Source organism: Vitis riparia, chromosome 17 (genome assembly GCF_004353265.1).
Source record: "Vitis riparia cultivar Riparia Gloire de Montpellier isolate 1030 chromosome 17, EGFV_Vit.rip_1.0, whole genome shotgun sequence".
Classification (NCBI taxonomy): domain Eukaryota; kingdom Viridiplantae; phylum Streptophyta; class Magnoliopsida; order Vitales; family Vitaceae; genus Vitis; species Vitis riparia.
In genome coordinates this window covers 1,094,267-1,117,772 of record NC_048447.1, presented here as the reverse complement: position 1 = coordinate 1,117,772, position 23,506 = coordinate 1,094,267, and the positions used below count along the sequence as shown (strand labels likewise).

The 23,506-nt window shown below is 33.2% G+C and overlaps 1 protein-coding gene across 1 annotated transcript in view; it reads left to right on the top strand.

Moving 5' to 3' along the window:
- The window catches only part of LOC117904763 (uncharacterized protein At4g15970-like), a 28,091-nt gene extending 5,264 nt beyond the window's left edge, over window positions 1–22,827 (top strand). The window contains exons 3-5 of the mRNA XM_034817518.1: window positions 20,970–21,451; window positions 21,575–21,677; window positions 22,791–22,827. Coding sequence (XP_034673409.1) covers window positions 20,970–21,451; window positions 21,575–21,626 — 534 coding nt within the window. The 3' untranslated portion in view covers window positions 21,627–21,677; window positions 22,791–22,827. The remainder of the gene's footprint in view (window positions 1–20,969; window positions 21,452–21,574; window positions 21,678–22,790) is intronic.
- The last annotated feature ends 679 nt before the right edge of the window (window positions 22,828–23,506 follow it).

The following is a 23,506-nucleotide window of genomic DNA, read 5'->3' as shown; positions in this document are numbered from 1 at the left end:
CTTTGAGAGCTAAGACATGCCAATTAAACATACAATAGGAGAATCTGTAACTCAAGGACAGTAAAGGTAGTCTTGAAAGGTTGATATCTTTCACCTTGTTAGACTATGGATACCAATTCATGGTGAGACTAAAAACAATGGATAATAGGTCACGAACTTGAGCACACAATGTCTTATTGTTATTTACATAGGATATTGGAATTCAGTTGATTCTTTATAGTGGGATGTTGAATCTACTTTAGAATTGGATTCTAAGGGAGCCAGTGCTCTTATGGGTCCTAGTGGTCCCCACTCTTAGCTTATATACCCTATTGACACAAGTTATGAGGGTCAGATTAGATCTAGGTTCACTTTTATCCATAAGGTCATTTTGGTAATTATGCAAGGTTGAAGAGAGGTAATTGAACAAGGTCTTTGGATTGGGCTAATTGATTAATTAGTAGGCCTATGAGGCTAATTAATCAATTATTACCAATTTAGGCTAAATTAAGTTACCTAAACTCATGTGGGCTCAAGTCAATTAAGCCTAGTTATGAACCCTATAAATACCCTATAGGGGTTAGGGTTTCCATCACTTTTGTCTTCCAGCATCCAAAGAGAAAAAGAGAGCCATAGCCTCTACTCTTCTTTCCTCACTAAAAGTGTGTCAAAAACAAGGTTGAGTCATTAGGCGGAAGATTATGGGTTTACAAGACTTCCAACAACTTTGAGTTCACCTTCAACACTTGAAATTTAAGGTTTAGGAACATCCAAACCTAAAGGTTAGTTCTTTAACCCTAAAAATCAATTTTTTGAAAATTTAGTATTGCTATCGTTGGTTAGATCTAAGATGCCAACAACAAGTCCATCATTTCTCACATGTCCACCATGGCTAACTCCACATTTGCAAGCCTTATCTCCATGTTGGAAATGGAATCACAAGACTTATATTTTTGTCTTCTTCTCAATCTCGATCTTCTTCCCCTAGATTAGATTGCTAAATGTCAATTTTTATTCTATTTTTTACTTTCAACATGCTTCTTTCCTTCCTCGATCATAAGAATGCATCATAACCATGCTTTAATACACCTTATAATGAACTTAGGCCTCTTCTAAGAATGTCACTAGTAGCACTCCTAGAAAACTTATGTTCGCTTAATATTTCTAAGTTAGTTTTCTAATATATACTAGAAAATGTTTAAACAATGAAGATGTTGGGATTGAGCCCTAGAAAGCATGACGTGATGTAACCGATAGAGATTCATTTATAAATTTATTTATTTATGTTTCTTCATTTCCCTTTATTATCCCATTTGCATTAATTGGTTATTTGAGCATACATGCCTCACATCACTTCTATTGTACATGACTTAGGTGCATTAAGAGTTGCATAAAAGATCCAAGCCATGGGTTTCTTTTAGAGTGATGAGTTGTCCATAGTCGGTTCATGGATTTGGGCAATCCATTTGAGACTGTAGTACACTAGCTCCTAATTGAAGAGATGACTCGTCTTGGTCATTGGGATGGTTTTCCTATGGTGAGTGCACTAATGCATGTGATACATACTAAATTGGACTCATAGTGAATTATGACATAAGGCTATCAATTGTCATGATTCACTAAGCTACTATACTGCATGGACTCTTAACTTTGAGAGGATATTGAGTTTATGCCAAAATCAACAAGAGGATTTGAACTATGGGTGAGACCCTAAGGTGGTCATATATCCCTATGGATGAGGTCACTATTAATGGAGGTTAGTTGCAATAAGTATTCTTGATAGAGGCACTATGATATCTCACGGATTGAGACAATGTGTCCCCTTAGGGGATCCAAAGGACATGTGATCTACAAGACTATGGTCATAACATTTCCTTTAGTGGAAATTTGGCATATGCTTCTTAGAACCTAAATATGTTAATTAATCACATAATAAGTGGGATCTATAACTCAATGATTGGAGAGGTAATCATGATAGGTGATAGCACTACCTTGTTAGATTATATACACTAGTTCTTGGGAAGTTTGCTTGTAATGGATAGTAGGTCATAAACCTAAACTTCGTCTCATTGTTATTTACACAGGGTACTAGAGTGTAGTTTATTCTCTTTAGTGGAATGTTGTATCAACTTCAAAATTAGATTATGAGGAAGCCAGTACTCTTATGGGTCCCAATAATCCCTACTCTGAGCTCATATACCATGATGACAAGGTTTATGAGGATTGGATTAGCTCTTGGTTCACTCTTGTGAATAAGAACATTTTGGTAATTATGCAAGTTTACATAAGAGATAGTGAACAAGTTCTCTAATTGAGCTAATTAATTAATAAGATGTTCCTGTGTGGTTAATTAATCAATTAGAACCCGTTTTAGGCTAGGTTAAGTGACCTAAGCCTTGGTGGGCTTAAGTCACTTAAGCCTAGTAGGGGAATCTTATAAATACCCCTTAGGGTTTAAGGTTTCCATCACTTTTTGGTGAGAGTCGTCTTCCACCTCTAGACAGAAAGAAAGAGCCTAGGATTCTTCAATTTTAAAGCTCACACTTTGGAGTGTCAAGATTGTAGTTCAAGTCATAGAGTAAAAGATCTTGGGTGTATGAGACCTCCAGACTTTTCAAACTTCACTTCACTAAGCAAAATTGATTTGGAAATGTTCAAATCAAAGGTAAAGTTTTCTACTGACTTTTCTCTAGATCGTACATTGTTAAAATTTTTATTTTTGCTTTTGTTGCATAGGATCTAGTGCCCTAGGGTAGTTTGCATGCACCTATACGATCTAAGGTATGGGAATAGATATATCTAGGGTTCCTAGTAATTGGTATCCCTGGGAGAGGATTTTACATGTTTGATCTACTCTAAGGTGAGCTAACTCTATTTTGTAGGGCTTGTTTTTCATCTCATCACTCTAGGAATGAATATATGTGGGTTTTCTATATAATATGATGGTTATAATTATGATTGGATTGTTTGTTTTTCCTAGAATGGGTTGTAAGCTCTGTGTTTAGGAGCATAGGATTTTTTCTTGGTTGTAAAAATCTCTCTTTTATTAGATTGGTTATAAACTCCATTAATGGGGTGTAGGATTTTTAGGATGCGTAGGATTTTTGTGATGTAAAATATTAATAATAATAATAATAATAATATTATTATTATTATTATTATTATTATTATTATTATCCCATTCTGACCGAGGTAAGTTTTTTATGTAGAATATACAAATTAAAGAAACAGCCTCGGGTATGCAGGAAAGGGATACAATGCTCGAGTGTTGAGATTAGCACTTGAGAGGCTCGGGTACTCGAGCAATCATTTACAATACTCAAGCGATATGAGCAATCAAGTGGTGTTTTTAGCAGTGGTAAGTTGCTTCTAGTGTCCTCAAAATTTCTTAGGCATTTAGGTGCTCAAGCGCAAGTGACAATAGATTGGAAGTAAGGAAATGACAACGACTAAAACTAGCAAATTGAGATCTTTGAAATAGATTAGGGTTTTTAAGTAACTAACCCTATTTTTGGTTGCAGATATAAGATTTATAAATTTGGATTTTTTTATCCAAATGGGTTACCCATTTTATGTAATAGAATCTCTAAGGCCATGGGAAGCAGTTTATTATTTTAGTATTTATTTTATGCTATATTTTTATCTAGTATGTGTTAAATAAATAAATAATAAATTAAAAAATTAATTTTGGATTTTTCTTAAGGAAAATAAATTTTCATGAGAAGTTTTTTCCAAGGTTATTTTTCTTTAAACTAATTGTTGTTAGAAGATATTGTTATTCCTTTTTGGATTATCCACTTGGTTGGATAGGTGGTTCTCCATGCTTTCATTGCTTGAGAGAAAGAGAACTACACCTATTATTGGTCCTCTAGGCTCCCCCCCTCAGCCCTTGAGAGGAGGAAATGTTTTTGTATATGGATAATCTAAGGATAGAGGAATAAGAAAACAATTCTTTTAGCATAGGAGTCTCAGTTTAAGAAGTAAATAACAGATTTAAAAAATATCATGATAGAGAATTTATTTTAAGAAATGTTATTAGAATTACTAAAAGTCTCTCTTTTCAAAAGATTAAGTGGGAGAAGACCTTAGCAAAGTCCACAACCTCCACTGTCGAGTTCATCTTGATTTAAGTTCATCATGACCCCCACAGTGGGTTAGGCCCTAGGAATCAAGGGACATGGACTCTTCTTATGGACAACTCTTAACATGTCTATAGTGGGAGTAATCACCCCCACAACTTGGTAACATTGGTAGCTCAAGGACAATGGTTATACACTTAACATTGGATATGAAGTGGTCAAATAACCTCACTCGATCCCACTTGCATAGTCCATGGGTAAAATAAAAAGGAATATTAATCTTGCATTTGGATACCATTCTTGGTTAAGGCAGGAAATCAATCTAAGGGGGTCTTTAAATAGTAATAAGGTCATAACCTGCCTCAAGTAGGCTTGATTCTTATGATATTAAGATATCTTACAAAAGGATATGTAGTTTGAGAGCACTACATTTTTGCTAAACTAATTACCAGTTTGTTGTGTATACTCAATTAATTAATGCATGGTTTTATTTCTATTACAAATATCATGTCTTATAATTTGATTAATCTTATTCTCACTACTAATAAGTTGATTAGACCAAATTATGTGGATTGGAAAAGGAATTTAGACATAATACTCACTTTAGAGGAGCTAAAATGGTTAACTTAGGAAATTGTTCCTTCTACTCCTAATGAACTTCCACTCAGGAGAAGAAGGACAATTATCATAGTATGCAGAAAGCAAATCAAAAGAGCAAGTGTATTATACTTGGGTTTTTAGATAACGTGTTGCAACATCAACATGTATCTATGCTAACAACTTATGATATCCTTATTAGTCTCCATTAGATATTTGGTGGCAAGGGTAGGTCAGATAGGCAAGTTGCTCTTAAGGCTATTATGGATACTAAGATGTTAAAAGGAACTCCCGTTAGAGATCATATAATTCATATGATTAGACTCTTTAATGAGATGGAGATCCTTAGAGCTAAGATTGATGGGGAAACCTAGGTTGACATGATTTTAAAGACCTTGCCAAATTCTTTTAAGCAATTCAAACTCAACTATAATATGAATAAGATGGTAATAAACTTAATCAAACTGATGAGGGAACTCCAAATGATTAAGGGGATTCTTAAGGACCAAAGAGGTCTTCATATGACAATGAAGAGTTCTTTAGATTTGTTTATCCAAAAGAAGAACACTATAGAGTCCACTAAGTATAAGGGAAAGTTCAAGGGCAAGGGGAAGAAGAAGAAAAGCAAGGGTCAAGGTAATTGTTTCCTTTGAGGTCTAAAAGGCCACTGGAAGAATGAATGCCCTAAATTCCTAAAGAGACAATCAGGTATGCATCATTCTCTTCTAGCCAAATCATGTTTAGTGTTAGATTCCACTAATTCTCTATGGATAGATTTTGGAGCCACTGATCATGTTTGTAATTCATTACAAGGGTTTCAACTAAGAAAAATGTTAAATATATGTACCTAACATTAGCTTCTAAAGTAAGAGTTGTTATGCGGGTAGTGGGTACCCTTATCTAATAATAGTCTTCTAGTTTTAAAAGATTGTCTTTATGTTCTTGAGTTTAGGAAGAATTTGATTTCTGTTTCTAGTGTATGTAAACTGAATTATTCATTTTTTTTTTGTATAGTAAATAAGTTTTTAGAAATTAAATGATTCATTTATATGCTCAGGATCATTGATAGATAGTCTTTATTGTGTTTCTCCATTATCTGTTTTGCCAAGTAATGTGAGTTATCATATCTCATGGAAAAGAAAGGAACCTAACACTAATCAAACATAGCTTTAACACTTATACCCAAGTCATTAATTTAAAAAGGATCTAAAGATGGTTTAAGTATGAAATTTTACCATCCTTGATTCAAGAGGATCTTCCATTTTGTAAACCCTATATAGAAGGTATAATGACAAAGAGGCCCTTTACTACTAAAGAATATAGATCTAAGAAATGTTTGGAGTTAGTGTATACTGACATGCATTGGCCTTTTAATGTCCATACACAAGGAGAGCATGAGTAGTTCATCATGTTTACAGAGGAGTACTCTAGGTTTAGATATGTTTTCCTAATCTGTAGAAAGTAGATGCCTTGGACAAATTCATTGCATTTAAGGCAAAATCGGAAAACCAATTGGGTAAATGTATCCAAGCACTTCAATTTGATCGAGGTGGTGATTACATGTCTAATTAGTTTAATTCTTTCCTCAAAGAGCATGGGATTATATCCCAATTGAGTGCACCTAGAACTCCATAAAAAAAGAAAAAAAATGGAGTAGTGTAAAAAAGAAATCGAATATTAATGGATGTGGTGAGATTAATGATGAGTTTCTAATAAGTTCCTATATCCTTTCAGGAATGTGCCTTAAATACTATTGGTTACCTTCTCAACCTATTACCTTCCAAGTTGGTACCTTTAACTCTCACAAACATGTGAAAAGGTCATAAACTTAGTTTCCAACACATTCACATTTAAGAGTACCCAACACATGGGTTGAAATCAAAGATAGACAAGTTGGAAGAAAGATATGAGGTATGTCAGTTTGTAGGCTATTCAAAAGGAATGAGAGGACATTACTTTTATAATCAAGTCAACTAGAAGGTATTTATTAATACAAATTCCAGATTTTTGGAAAATGACTATATGATAAGTAATAGGACAAAATGTGATATAGATTAGAGGACACTTGAAGACACTCCCACATTAGCACAGGTTACTATGGGTCTAAAGGTTCCTACACCTATCATTCTAGCCAATTCTAGCATACTAGTGCCTTGTCATAGTAGGAGGGTTGTTATATAACCAGACAGGTTCATGTATTTGGGAGAGTCCTTCGAGATAATTCCAAAGAAACATGAGACCGATCCTATAAATTATGATAAAGTAATAAGCAATTATGATGTTATTCCTTAGCAAAGAGCTATGTAGGCAAAGTTAGAATCTATGTATTCTAATAGAGTATAGGATCTTATAGAAGCACCAAAAGGGACAAAACCCAGAGGGTGTAAGCGAGTTTACAAGAAGAAAAGAGGGGTAGATGGAAAGGTTGTGATGTATAAGGTTAGATTGGTTGTGAAGGGTTATAATTAGAAACCTGGTTCTGACTATAAAGAGACCTTCTCAATAGTAGCCATGCCCAAATACATCAGAATACTCTTATCTATTCTGGAACATTTCGATTGTGAGATATAGTAAATGGATGTCAAGACAATGTTCTTGAATTGTGATCTTGAAGAAAGCATTTATATGATGCAACCAGATGAATTCATAACAAAGGGCCGAGAACACCTTATGTGTAAGATGCATAAATTCATTTATGGATTAAAGCAAGCATCTTGCTCATGGAATAGGTGTTTTGATCAGGCGATCAAGACTCTTAATTTTGATCAAAACAAGGATGAGCCTTATTCGTGAAAGAAGATACAAGAAAGCATGGCGGTGCTTTTGGTCTTGTATGTTGATGACATTCTACTAATTAGGAATGTTATAGGGTTATTGTCATCAATTAAGATTTGGTTATCTACTTAGTTCCAGATGAAAGATCATGGTGAGGCACCATATATTCTTGGGATAAAGGTCTTTTGGGATTGCAAGAATAGGAAGATTGTGTTGTATTAAGCCACCTATATTGAAAATCTTTTGGTCAAGTATGTGATGCAAGACTCCAAGAAGGGTTTGCTACCTTTTAGGCATGGAATGCCCCTTTCTCAAATTAGTGTCCTAAGATAATTGAGGAGAAAGATCACATAAAGGTAGTAACCTATGCTTTTATACTGGGTAGCCTTATGTATGTGATGCTATGTGCTAAACCAGATATTTGCTTTTTTGTAGGGATGGTGAGTAGATATTAGTCCAATCCAAGCATGGTGCATCGGATGACAATCAAGCATATATTCAAGTATCTTCAAAGAATGAGGGATTATTATATATTGGTGTATCATTGCAATGAGTTTTTATCCCTTGGGTATACAAATTTAGACTTTCAGTCTCATAAAGACTCTTATAAGTCTACCTCTAGTTTTCTGCTCATTCTATGAGGTGAGGCTGCTAGTTAGAGAAGTGTGAAGCATCTTATATTGCTAACTCCATTATAGAAGCTAAGTATGTTGCTACTTTTGAAGCAACAAAGGAAGTTATTTGTCTTCAGAAGTTTCTAATTGGACTAGGGGTAGTTTTCTTGGTTGTATGCCCCCAATATTGTTTTGTGATAATAGTGAGGTGGTGAAATAGTCTAAAGAACCAAGAAACCACCAAAATGGTAAGAACATTAAGAGGAAGTATCACTTGATACATGAGATAGTAATGAGAAGAGATATGACTTTGGAGAAGATTGCTTTTGCAAAGAACCCTGCAGATCCCTTTATGAAGACTTTATCTACTAGAGTCTTTGATGGTCATAGGGATAGCTTAGGTATCAAATGTGTTCCCAACATGCTTTAAGGCTAGTGGGAGTTTGTTACGATTGAGCCCTAGAAAGCATGACATGATGTAACAGATAGAGATTCATTTATACATTTATTTATTTATGCTTCTTGGTTTCCCTTTATTATCCCATTTACATTAATTGGTTATTTGAGCATACATGGCCATATCACTTGTATTATACATGACTTAGGTGCATTAGGAGTTGCACAAAAGATCCGAGTCATGGGTTCCTTGTAGAGTGATGAATTGTCCACAATAATTCATCACAATCGGTTCATGGATTTGAGCAATCCACTTGAGACTATAGTGCAATACCTCTTAATTAGAGGGATGACTTGTCTTGGTCATCGGGATGGTTTTCCTATGGTAAGTGCACTACTACATGTGATGTGTACTAGACTAGACCCGCTATGAACCATGATGTAAGACTATTAGTTGTCATGATTTACCTTATGGGAAAATCCTAGATCTCTCTATTTCCCATGCCCGAATTAAATTAGAAACATGCTTGACTATGCTAGACATTTCTAAATTCTATGCACAATGAAAATTCGCATTTTTAAATTTTATATCAATTTACAATAAGAAAATGAAAATCATACCTAAGATTCAGATGTTCTTGAGTCAACTCCACGTGATGAAGATGAAGATGGAAGTCATAGGAAGTCTTATGAACGCAAAGTCTTTCACCTAATTACTCGAAGCTTGATCTTAACACACTTCCAATAGGGATGAAAGAGAGGGCAGAGATTGTGATTCTCTCTATTTAGAGGTGGAAGGCGGCTCTCTAGAAAAAGCCATGGAAACCCTAACCCCTACGGGGGTTATTTATAGGGTTTCCAGTGGGTTTAAGTGACTTGAACCCACTAAGGGCTTGGATTACTTAATCTAACTCAAAATAAGTCTTAATTGATTAATTAAACCAATAAAGCCTACTAATTAACCAATTAAACCAATCCAAAGACCTTGTTCATTTACCCTTATGAAACCTTACGTAATTACCAAAATTCCATTATGCACAAAAGTGAACCTATAGCTAATCTGACCTTCATAACTTGTGCCAATAAGGTATATGAGCATAGAGCGGGGACCACTAGGACCTATAGGAGTACTAGCTCCTTCATAATCTAATTCTAAAGTTGATTAGACATCCCACTACAAAGAATCAACTGAACTCTAGTATCTTATGTAAATAACAATGATATACCACGTGCTTAAGTTCATGACCTACTATCCATTACATTTAGTCTCTCCATGAAATGGTGTCTATGGTTTAACAAGGTGAAAGCAATCAGCCTTTCAAAACTACATTTACAATCCTTGAGTTATAGATCCTCCTAATATGTATTCAATTGACATATCTAAGCTCTCCAAGAACATAATGTAAAGTTTCACTTAAGGAACTACTTTAGCCATTGGTTTCATAAACACACCCCCTTAGGATCACCCAAGGGGACACATTGTCTCAATCCCATGATATATCATGGTACCTTTATTGAGAATACCTATTGCTACCAGCTTCCATCAATGGTGACCCAATCCATAAGGAATATATGATCAGATTATGATCTCACTTTATGATCTCACATGTAGATCACAACCACTCTTAACTTTAGCATAATCTCAATATTCTCTCAAGGTTGAGAGACAACACAATTAAGTAGTTTGGTGAAGTCATGACTACTTGATAGCCTTAAGTCATGACTCATCGTAGGTCTTATCTAATGTGTAACCATCACACTTCTGCACATACCATGGGAAACTTATCTCGATAGCCAAGACCAACCATCCCTCCAATTAGGAAGTGGTACACTATAGCCTCTTATGGGTATCCTAAACCTAAACAACTGTGAACAAATCATCTATTTGCAAAAAAAAACTCATGACTTGGATCTTTTGTGCAACTCTTAATACGCCTAAGTCAAAGATGCAAATCAGAGTTCTTACAAGATATAATGTATGGAAATAGGGTAGATAAAAGTGAACTAGAACTTTATTAAATAAATAATAAAATCCACATGTTTATTGCATCATGTCATGCTTTGAAGAGCTTTATCCTAACATTCTCCTACCAACCCTCAAAGCATCATGCCTCTAAAGCATACTAGGTACGCATCTAACATCTATGCTATCCCTATGACCATCAAAGACTCTTCCTGTCAATATCTTGGAAAAAATCTACTAGGTTATCCATAAAAGGTATTTTCTCAACCACTACATCACCCCTTTGACCTATCTCACAAATCAAGTGGTACTTCCTCTCAATGTGTTTATCTTTTGGTGGTTTCTTGGTTCTTTGGACTATGTCATAACTAACTCCACTGTTGTCATAAAATAGTATCATGGGTTATACAACCAAGGGAACAACCCTAAGTTCCATGAGGAATGTCCTAAGCCAAACAACTTCCTTTGCTGCTTTAGAAGCTATAATGTACTCAACGTCCATAGTGGAGTTAGTTGTGCAAGAGTGTTTCACACTTCTCCAACTAATAGTCGCATTCTCAAAAGTAAAAACAAAATTAGAGGTAAACTGATGAAAATTCTTATCAAAATGGAAGTTTGAATTTGTATTTCCTTTGGGTACTAACTCATCACTCTAGAACACAAACATATAATCCCTCGTTCTCTTAAGATACTTGAGTATATGCTTGACAATTGTCTAGTGTTCTAGAGCTGGATTTGACTAGTATCTACTCACCATACTTATTACAAAGAAAATATCTGGTCTAGTACATATCATTGTATACATAAGGTTACTTATTGTGGAGGCATAGGGTATTGCTTGCATGTGCTCTTTCTCTTCAGGTGTCTTAAGACACTAATCTTGAAAAAGAGAAATTCCATGCCTAAAAGGTAACAAACCTTTCTAGAATCCAGCATCACATACTTGACCAAAAGCTTATCTATGTAGGTAGCTTGAGACAACTTTAGTTTCCTATTCTTATGCTCCCTAAGGGCCTTAATCCCAAGAATCTACTATGCTTCTCCCAAATCCTTCATTTAGAACTAAGTAGATAACCAAATCTTGACTTATGACAATAGTCCTATATCATTACCAATAAGTAAAATGTCATCAATGTATAAAACCATAAAGACCACCATGCTTCCCTAAACCTTGAACCATCCTTATTTTGATTAAAGTCAAAGGACTTGACTAGCTAATTAAAACATTTGTTCCATGAGTGAGATGATTTTTTTAATCCATAAATGGATTTATGCAATTGCATACCATATTATTTTGGTCCTTTGCTATGAAACTATCTGGTTGCATCATATACATGCTCATCAAGATTGTCATTAAAGAATATAGTCTTGACATCCAATTGTCATATCTCATAATCGAGATGTGTTGCAATGGATAGGAGTATTCTGATGGACTTTAGCTTGGATACCGATGAGAAGGTCTTCTCATAGTCGAAACCAGGTTTCTGATTTATAACCCTTCACTACAAATCTAGCCTTAGAAGTTTCAACCTTTCTATCTACTCCCATTTTCCTCTTGTGGACCCACTTGCACCCTATGGGTTTTATCCATTTAGGTGCTTCTACAAGTTTTCAGACTTAGTTAGAATACATAAATTCTAATTATACCCCCATCGCCTTTTGCCAAAGATATGTGTCCGCATTGCTCATTGCTTCGTCCTCTAGAATGGCCTCAAAAGACTCTCCTAAATACATGAATTGATCTAGTTGTATAAAAACCTTCTTACTATAGCGAGGCACCAATGTACTAGAAACAAGAATGGTTGGTATTGGATCCATAGTATTTTGTGATGTTGTGGGAGTCTTATCTTATGTTGTCAAATCAACCTCACTCTTAACCTTATTACTCATTATATAGCCATCTTCCATAAATTTGGCCTTTATATTCACAAATACCTTTTGGTTGACCTGACTATAAAAGTAATAACCCCTAGGACCTTTTGGATACCTAACAAATTGACAAACTTCTGATCTTGGTTCCAACTTATCTACCTTTGGTTTCAGTACATGTATTGGGCACCCCCATATGCGAACATGGTGTAAACTAGTTTACATCCTATCCACATATCCATAGGAGTCGAGGGTGTTGATTTAGATGGAACTAGATTAAGAAGATACCCTACACTTTCTAAGGCATATCTCTAAAAGGATGCAGGAAGTGTTGAAAAACTCACCATATCCGTAAGAGTTTGATTTCTTCTTTCTGCTACTCCATATTGTTGTGGAGTTCTAAGGGCACTCAACTACGATATAACCCCATGCTCTTTAAGGAAAGAATTAAACTCACTAAACAGGTATTCTCCATTTCGATCATATTGAAGTACCTCAAAGTGTTTGCCTAATTGTTTTTTGGATTTTGCCTTAAATTCCTTGAATTTAGATAAGACATAGGAGTTCCTATGCACAAGGTAAACATAACCATACCTAGAGTAATCATCTGTGAAGGTGACAAAATACTTATACCCACCACGTGCTTGGACATTAAAAGGTCCACACACATTAGTGTGCACTAACTTCATACATTCTTTGGCTCTAACCTCTTGAGAAGTAAAGAGCCTCTTGATTATTTTACCTTCTATATAAGATTAGCAGACTGGAAGATCTTCTAGAACTAATGAGGGCAATGTTCCAGACTTGACCAGTCTTTAGATCCTATTTAAATTAATATGACCTAAGTGTAGATGTCATAGATAGGTCTGATTAGTGCTAGGTACTTTTCTCTTAAGTAAGATATGATCAAGAACATATAACAATGATATAGGAGTAATATGAAAAAGATTGTCAACCAATATACCTGAGCAAATAAGTGAATCATTCTTTCTAATAGAAATATTTTTTTATTGAAATAACATTTATTTAAACTAGAAATTGATCAAATTCTTTCTAAATTCAGATTCATAAAAACTCAGATAATATCTCCTACTTCTTGCACAACTATCCTAGCATAGATGCTAAAGTTAGGTACATCTCTCTCTCATTCAACCTTCTCCTTAGTTGAAACCCCTATAATGAATTACTTATATGGTTAGTGGTCTTGGAATCTATCCACTAAGAGTTGGTGGAATCCACCACTAAACATGATTCAACTAAAAGTGAGTGTGATATACCTTACTTTTTCCTTAGGAAATTAGGACAATCCTTCTTCAAGTGGACTTTCTTACCAAAGATGAAACACTTGCTCTTACCTTTGCTCTTTCATTTCCTAGTCTTGTTCTTTCCCTGTTTGGATTTCTTGAAAAAAAAATTCCCCTTCTTAATACAAGAAGAACCCGAAGAATCTTTCATTGCCATGTGAACACCCTTAGAATCTTTAAGAATCCCCTCAACCATATGGAGTTCCTTCATTAGTTCAGCCAAGCTCATCATTGACTTATTCATATTATAATTAAGCTTAAACTGCTTGATGGAGTCCGATAAGGTCTTTAGGATCATATTGTTAGAGAGTGCAATCATACAAATCAAATGATTTCAGCTCCTTTTATCATATTGGTGCTCATGATGGTCTTTAGAGCAACTTGCCTAGCTAGCTTGCCTTTATCACTAAACATCTCTTGCAGGCTAAAGAGAATCTCATAAGTAGTGACAATGTCCATGTGTTGCTATTGCAAAACATTATTGAGAGACCCAAGTATGATACAACGAGCCTTCTCATTTGTCTTTGCCACTAGGAATGATCATTTTTCTCTTCCTATGTAGAAAACTCATTGGGAATGGGTGGAGCAACCTCTTAAGTTACCCATTTCAACTTTCTAGTCAATATAATTAGGTTCAATCAACTTATTATCAGTGAGAATAAGGGTGACAGGGTTATAAGACATGATTCTTGTAATAAACAAAAGAATTCCATGCATTGATAAAGAACTAAGCACTCTCAAGGTAAAATATAGTAATTAATTTAGCAAAACTTTAGAGCTCTCAAACTACATATATCCATGCAAGGTATCCTAGTATCCTAATGATCAAAGGCAGTTCATGACTCTTATTACTAAGTAGCGACCCTCTCTAATTAATCAACTTGCCTTAAATCTCTAAAGGTTATCTTAAGGCATTGATTAACATACCTTTGTGTTCAATCCTTAGCACATGCAAGTGGGACCACTTTAGGTGATTCTACACTTTATATCTAAGTTAAATGTGTAACAAAGATCCTTGATATCAATGTCACCAATTGAAGAGTTTCAACTTTAGGATAGGCTACTTCCACTACAAACATGTACAGTCTTATCCTTTTAGGATAGTTTATATCCCTTGATTCCTTGGGTCACCCCATCTTTAGGATGGTGATGGGCCCAAAATCAAGATGGGCTTGATATTGGAGGTTGTGGGCTTGGTAACTATGACCCACTCCCACTTAATATTTTGGAAGAGAGACTTTAAGATCATTTTGGTAAACATTTTAGAATAAATTATCTGTCATGAAAATTTTCAAAAGTTTTATTTAATACTTGAATCAAAACTCCTATGCCAAAAAGGGATAGCTTTCATATTTCTTATCCTTGAACTTTCCTTTTCAAATAAAACAATTTCCTCCTTCTCTAAGGGAGAGGAGAGCCTGGAGGACTAATTTAGGTGTCTTAAAGGGGGGAGGAGAGCCTAGAGGACCACTTATCCCAAATAAAGAAAGTTCCAAAAGGAATTTGAAATCCTAATTAGCAACAACCTATTCCTTAAATAAATAATAATGGGAAAATATCTCTTAAGAATTTTTTCTTTTAAGAAAATCCAAAATTACCATTTTGAAAATGTTATAAAATATTTTCCAAATATTTCCTAACACATGTAGTATATAAAATATAAGCATAATTTGGTAACTTAGGGATTTTATTACTAATTTGGTAACTTAATAATTGGATTACCAAAATCCAAAAATACCAAATTGTACCTACAAAAAAAAAAAAAATGGTTAGTGGCATTTACAAAAGTCCAAAATACCTATACTACCAAACAACTATCATGAACACTCGAGCTACTAAAAATTTTCAAGGACACTTGAAGCACTTTTGGCACACTGGATATGACGTCATCGTTGGATGCAGCTTATTATCGCTACATGCACAACTCAATTGGTCCTAGTGTTGGATGCACCACTTGATCGCTTGAGGCACTTGAGCATTAATCCTAATACTTAAGTGTTATTGCAGATTTCCAAAACCCAAGAGCTAGTTCTTGAGTTTTCCAACAATTATTTTCTACAAAAACTTCTTTTTTCTAATAGGATACCATGCACGATGACTTTGTGATGCTTCAGATTGCTTTCATACTTCCCAAAAGTTAGCAAGAATGATAAAAATAATGAGTTAGCACATCCTAGAATAGTTCTAGCAAGCTTCCTAACCTGTGGCTCTAATACTAGTTGATGAGAAAATCCTTAATCTTTTCATTTCCTAAGCTTGGATTAGGTTAGGAACATTCTTGACTATCCTAGGCTTTTCTAAATCCTATGCATAATATGCTAACAAAAATCACACTTAAGATTTAAATGTTCCTAAATCAATTCCATGCAATGAAGATGAAGAATGAAGTCATAGAAAGTGTTGTAAACTCGGAGCCTTTTGTCTGATGTCTCAAATCATGATCTTGACACACTTTCGATGAGGATGAAAGGGGGGTGAAGGCTATGGCTCTGTGTGTGTGTGTGTGTGTGTGTGTGTGTGTGTGTGTGAAGGTGGAAGATGACTCTATAGAAAAATTCATGGAAATCCTAACCTTTATGGGGGTATTTATAGGGTTTCTAGTGGGCTTAAGTGACTTAAGCCCACCAAGGGCTTAGATATTTTAATTTAGCCCTAAAATAGGTCCTAATTGATTAATTACCCTAGAAGACCTACTAATTGATCAATTAACCCAAGCTAGAGACCTTGTTCACTTACCCATGTGAAATCTTATGCAATTACCAAAACACGCTTATACACAAAAGTGATCCTAAAGCCAATCCGACCCTCATAACTCGTGCTAACAAGGTATATGAGCTCAGAGCGAGAATCACTAAGACCCATAGGAGTACTGACTCCCTTATAATCCAATTCTAAAGTTGATTAAACATTCCACTATATAGAATCAACTTAACTCTAGTATCCTATGTAAATAACAACAAAACACCATATGCTTAAGTATGTGACTAGTAAATCTATTGCATTCAATCTCCCTATGAACTGGTATCTGTAGTCAAACAAGGTGAAAACTATTAGCCTTTCAAGACCACCTTTATAATTCTTAAGTTACAGATCTTCCTATTGTGTTTTCAATTAACATATCTTAGCTCTCTAAGAGTATAATGTTAAATTCTACTTAAGAAACTACTATGACCATAGTTTTCATGAACACACCTCCTTAGGATCACTCAAAGGGGCACATTGTCTCAATCCCATGAGATATCATGGTGCCTCTATTGAGAATACATATTGCTAGCAACTTTCATCAATAGTGACTCAATCCATAGGGAATGTATGATCAGATTATGATCTCACCCATAGGTCAAAGCCACTACTAACTAGTGCACACATCATGGGAAACTCATTTCGATAGCCAAGATCAATCATCTCCCCAATTAGGAGGTGGTACACTATAACCTCTTAGGGTTTTCCTAGACTTATAAACTAGTTGTGAACTAATCATCTATTTGAAAGAAACCCGTGACTTGGATCTTCCATGCAACTCCTAATGCACCTAAGTCACATACAATGCAAAAAAAAAAATGTAGGTTGGAGTGCTTACAAGATATAATGCATAGAAATAAGATAGATAAAAGTGAACTGAAACTTTATTAAATAAATGATAAAAATGTACATGTTTATTACATACTATCATGTTGTTAAGGGCTCTATCCTAATATCACCAAGCTACTATTTTACAAGGACTCTTAACCTTGAGAGGACATTAAGCATGTGCCAAAGTCCATAGGAGGCTTTGACCTATGGGTGAGACCCTAAGGTTGTCGTATATCCCTATAGATTAGGTCATTGTTGATGGACGCTGGTGATAACAAGTATTTTCAATAGAGGCTTCATGAGATCTCATAGATTAAGATAGTGTGTCCCCTTGGGTGATCCAAGGGACATGTGATCTAGAAGATTATGGCCACAACATTTCCTTTAGTTGAGATTTTACATATGCTCCTTAGAGCTCAAGTATGTCAATTGATCATAAAATAAATGGGATCTGTAACTTAAGGATTGGAGAGGTAATCTTGATAGTTGATAACACTACCTTGTTAGATTATGAACACTAGTTTATAGGGAGTCTACATGCAGTGGATAGTAGGTCACAAACCCAAGCTTTGTTTCATTGTTATTTACATAAGATACTAGAGTGTAGTTGATTTTCTTTAGTGGAATGTTAAATCAACTTCAAAATTGGATTCTGAGGGAGCTAGTACTTCTATGGGTCCTACTGGTTCCCGTTTTGAGAGCATATAGCATGATGACATGGTTTATGAGAGTTGGATTGGTTCTTGGTTCACTCTTATGCATAAGGGTGTTTTGGTAATTGAGCAAGGTTGCAAAAAAGATAGTAAACAGGTTTTTTGGATTTGACTAATTGATTAATTAGATGGCCCTATATAGTTAATTAATCAATTAGAACCCATTTTAGGTTAGATTAAGTGACCTAAGCCTTAGTAGGCCCAAGTCACTTAAGCTCAATAAGGAACCTTATAAATACCCCTTAGGGGTTAGGGTTTCTATCACTTTTTAGTGAGAGTCGTTTTCCACCTCTATAGAGAGAGAGAGAGAGACTAAGATTCATCTCTTCCAAAGCCCACACTTTAGAGTGCCATGATTGTGGTTCAATTCATTGGACAAAAGATCTTGGGTGCACGAGACGTCCGAACTTTTCAAGCTTCATCTTTACTAAGCAAAATTGATTTGAGAACATTCAAATCAAAGGTAAAGTTTTCTAATAACTTTTCTCTAGATCTTAGATTGTTAAAAATTGTATAGGATCTAGAGAGCTAAGGTAATTTGAATGCACTATACAATCCAGGTATAGAAACAAAGATATCAAAGGTTCCCAACAAAAGAAGTTAAACATTTGAGTAAAGAAAGAGAGCACACTAGAAATTTTGAAGAAATGTAAGCACTTGAAGGAATATATCACACTAAGGAATTTTTACAAGTCTTATTACTTACAAGCCTTAGTATTATCAAAATGAGAATGTCCCCTATTTCTAGTCCCCAAGGAATATTTTAAAATGCATAATGGAGTTTTTAGAGACTCATTAAAAACCTCCTACATTTTCTACACTACATCACTATCTTTGTAATTTTGGAGCATGTTAGATACTCCTAGTTGTTGTAGTATGTTAGATACTCCTAGTTGTTGTCCTACTTAAAGTATTCCATAATTTTCTAAAGACTTCCACCCAACTCTACAAAGGACCACACACCTTTCGAGAATTAGAAACTCTTTTGGAAAATTTTAAAATGTGCCTTCAAGTAATCTTCCGTCCAACAATTTGATTTACTTTTATAACTTTTCAACCATACTATATATACAAGTGAGGATATCACTTGTATACAATTTGACATTATGATTGCACCCAAAGCTTTTAGAAAAGTAAGTTCTTTATTTTATAATTTTCAAACTAGGAAGATTTGTTTTATATTTTATTTTATTTTATTATATTATAATACTTTATAATGTTTTTAGGCTACACAATTTTTCTTAATAAAAAAATATTTTTGTTTTTGAAAAACATATTTGGATAGAATCACCAGTTGGTAGAGACTATTGTAAAACCATTATATTTTAACCTAAAAGTTCAAGTTATTAAGAAATGAAGTAATAATAATGTATATCAATACTGAACCTCATGTGCAACCTACTCATTCATGTATGATCAGGAAAAATGGAAAATATGTGGATAAAAAGGCTTGAATCTGTCACAAAATACAGAGGTTTTTTGCTACTTTCATCCATATGGAAGTGAAGAAAAAATCGAAACTATTTTAGCAAAATTCAGTTAAAGTTATTTGGTAATTTTAAAAATAATAAAAGGAGCTCAAATCTTTTTATCAAGCCAAAATCATGGAAAAATTCTTAGTCATGAAATTCTTATTCTTATAATTATGGAGATCATAACTTAATACATAACTTAGGAAAATGGATGACTTTCCTTTTCATTTTTGTTCCTGAATATGGTATTAATTGGAGTGATAATATTTCTAAGTTTATTTTACTTGTCATTTAGGCATTAATTTTGAATTTTTTCTACTTATTTAACTTTCATTCTTTCTTTTTCTAATTTAGTTTGTATATTGTTTAGAACTTTTTGTTATTCCTCTTGTAGGCTTACTATCAAATTCACTATAGATCATTCATTTTCTATAAAAGAAATTACTTTTACCTATTCTCTTTCTATTTCCATACTTGCAATTATACTATTGAAATGTTTCATACATGCATATTAAAAAGATTAACCAATTGGGAAGTAAATAATATCACTACTTTCCATATCTAACTTTTGTACCTATATCTATCTAAACGTTCATGTCAACAAATCTACATGAGCTTTAAACATGTATGGTCCTGAGTTGCTTAAGATATATAGTGCAATCGAGCTCTTGTGGTTTTAATTTATTAAACTTTTTACACATATTAGCATTCTTTGTGAGTGGAAACATAGAGTTGTTACCTTTTACATGTCATCACAAGACAATTTATTTAATTTTTTTTCAATGACCAACATAAATTTTAGAACTACTTTTTTCTAATGAGAGTATATGTTTTAGTTATTAATAAGTTAGGTTCAATTGATGATGACAAATGATAACTAAAGAGTCATTGAGTTGAAGTGCACTTCATGACTCAAAACAAATTGAAGATTGAAGGTCAAATGTATGATTTGTTAAATACATCATTTTTATACCATTATGGTCCAATTTCATATTTGGATAAATAAAAAAAATACAATCTTCTTGGTATGTATTAAAAGGAAATCTGTATGTTAACCAACCAAGATAGGAGCACAATGCACTTAAAGGATTTGTTGTGCTAGAACCATCCTTTGTAATAAGAAATTGATTTAAGATCTACCTAATAATCATCTAGCCCAAACTTCTTTGGTTGGATCCCAAGAGTTAAAATGAAATGAACACTTCACATATCCTTTCTTTTACATATGCATTCTTTTTCCTTAATTTGTGAAAGTTTATTGTGTGAAAAAAAAAATGACCCATATATTAATGGCTTACTATCTTCTTTCCTTTTTTTAGTGTAATGTTCAAAACACTATAGCATGGATAGAGTAGCCTGTCCATGTTAATTGCATCGTAAAGGATTATATATATAAATTTACTATTAGCCTAGTAAAATAGTTTTGTTAGATAGTGATAGAACCCTAAATTAGAAATATCTATATAATTCTACATAGTCCATCCATAAAATATTTTCATAATTTAATTTATATTATACTTTGTTTTGATAGATCAATAGGTTAATTCTTAAGGCTAAATTTTAGCATTATTCTTATAGATTTCTTCTTAATATATACATTCATGTTCTAATCCATTATTTTAGTTCTTTCTATAGGATGCTGATATTATGTGGTTTCAAGATCCCTTCCAACATTTTTTCCAAGATGCCGATTTTCAAATTACATGTGACACTTACATAGGAAACCCTTATGATGTCAACAATCGGCCAAATGGAGGTTTTACTTATGTGAAATCTAACAATAGGACAATTGAATTTTATAAGTTTTGGTATGCTTCAAGAGTAAATTATCTAGGGAATCATGATCAAGATGTGCTTAATAGGATCAAATATGATCCTTACATTTCCCAAATTGGATTGAAAATAAGGTTCTTGGATACAACTTATTTCGGTGGATTTTGTGAGCCAAGCAAAGATTTTAATCTAGTTTGCACAATGCATGCCAATTGTTGTTTTGGAATAGACAATAAAGTTCATGACCTTAGAGTTATGCTTGAAGATTGGAGAATATATATATCATCCCCACAAAGTAAAAAAGCAGTGTCAACACCATCTTGGAGGGTTCCACAAAATTGCAGGTAAAGTAGAAAAATAATATTTTGTCATTTAAATTTCTACAAAGTATACAAAAGTCAAAAAAGAAATTTCAAAATATCATTCATTTTAAAAATATTTTATACTTTTGGCCTCTTGATATGCAGTCTTGCATCCTTCCATCCACCGGAGAGGAATGTTAAAGAAAGCAACATTTAACAACATGGTTTACACATTTCAACGCTCCAAGAATAAGTAGTCATTTTAAAGGTAAAACTTTTAGTTTCTTTGTTCTTGATAATATATATATATATTTTATTATGTTCCATTTTCAAGGACTCTTATGAAAAACTTTATTTGGATTTTACTTTGATTTAATTAAAATGCACTCTAATTTATGGTTTAGATGTAGAGTAAATTTTGGTTATATAGTTTACACATAATACACTTGACTTCTATTGCCAAAATTTTTATTAACTTGATTTATTTTTCTATATTTTGAAATTAACATTAATATATAGAGTAGATACTAAGGATGAGAATTTAATTTGTTACAAACTATTATATAACCACATATGTTTGATTTTTTTTTTTCATTTATATGATAGTTGTTTATACTTGATTTTTTTTTTTAAACTTTTATTTATAAAACATACTATATAAAGGCATTGTTTGAGACATCTTCTTACCTTTAGCATTTATTAAAGTTGAAGTTGAAACTCAAGTCACAATTTAAAAAGGAAATTTTTCATATAATAAATTTTCATCAAACAAAAATAGCTTCCTACATATGCTAAGCAACTTTTTAAGAGAAGCAAACAATGACTTTACTTCTTTGTTAAATTTCTTTTTAAATAAAATTACTCAACCATGGCTAAAACCCTTATTTGACTTATTAAAAAAAATAGTTTAGGGAGCAAATCCAAATGAAGATTAAAGTAGGTACTATTTTATTAATTTTAAGTGTATAAATGTTATTATCAAACTTAGGGATTTATGATTTTGTTGCCTTTATTATGGATGTAGGGGACTTTAGTTTAGATTTTGATTTAATATTACACACAAATGATTTTGGGTTAGTCTATGAAGGACGCAATGTGGTTAATAGAGATGTGGTCCTAAAATGAAAAAAAAATACCTTACATGGTTTTTTCATACATAATATTCTATTAGAGAATTATTAATATCAGAATTAATTAGTACTAAGATTAGTATTATTCTCATAGAAAATTTGCAAAAAAAGGTTTTTCACACAAGATATCTTTGTTGATGTATACGTATACATATGCAAACACAATCTTTCATACATTTCTTAATTAATAATATATTAGCATCTATCTTTTATAATGCTCAAACTTTCAACTCATACTTTCATGTTTTCAGGTTTTCAACATCAATGCTTGGTGAAGAAATATTAAAAGGAATTTAGTTATGCTTCTCAAGTATGTAAATTCCTAAATTGTTGATTCATAAACATACATTAGACTTTGGTTTTGGATTAGCAACTATTTTCCAATATAATGACTTATAAAAATGCTTCTTTAGTTTAAATTTATGATCATACCTTTTCTCATCAATTTAGTTGGACGCATGCATTAATGATTAAATGTGTATATGGATAGGTTATTATTCTTTTATATTAGCATAGGCAATTAAGACCATAGGGATCTCATAGAAGTTCTCACATGCAATAGTTTAGGAATTTTAATAGTTCTAGGAAGCCAAATCTTAATCTAAATTTTGACATCTAAACAATGATTTTAAACATCCTTTACATATGGATGAACATTTAAATAACACTAATTTACATTAATAGGAAATTGTATAATGTTGATGTAGGACGGTAATGTACATTGCCATAATTTTTATGAATTGTTTAGGTTTATTATCTCTATATGGGATAGATTCAATTTTAATTTTATTTTCAAATAAAAGCACAAGCTTTCCATAATTTTTAATATACTTTCTAACTATTCAAGTGTGGTCAAATTTGATGTCAAAATAGATAAATTTAAGGAAAAAAATCATAGGAAGTTAGAATTCCAAATCAACTAAAAAATTTATTCCAACAATTATGTTAGTATACTTTTTCACATCTC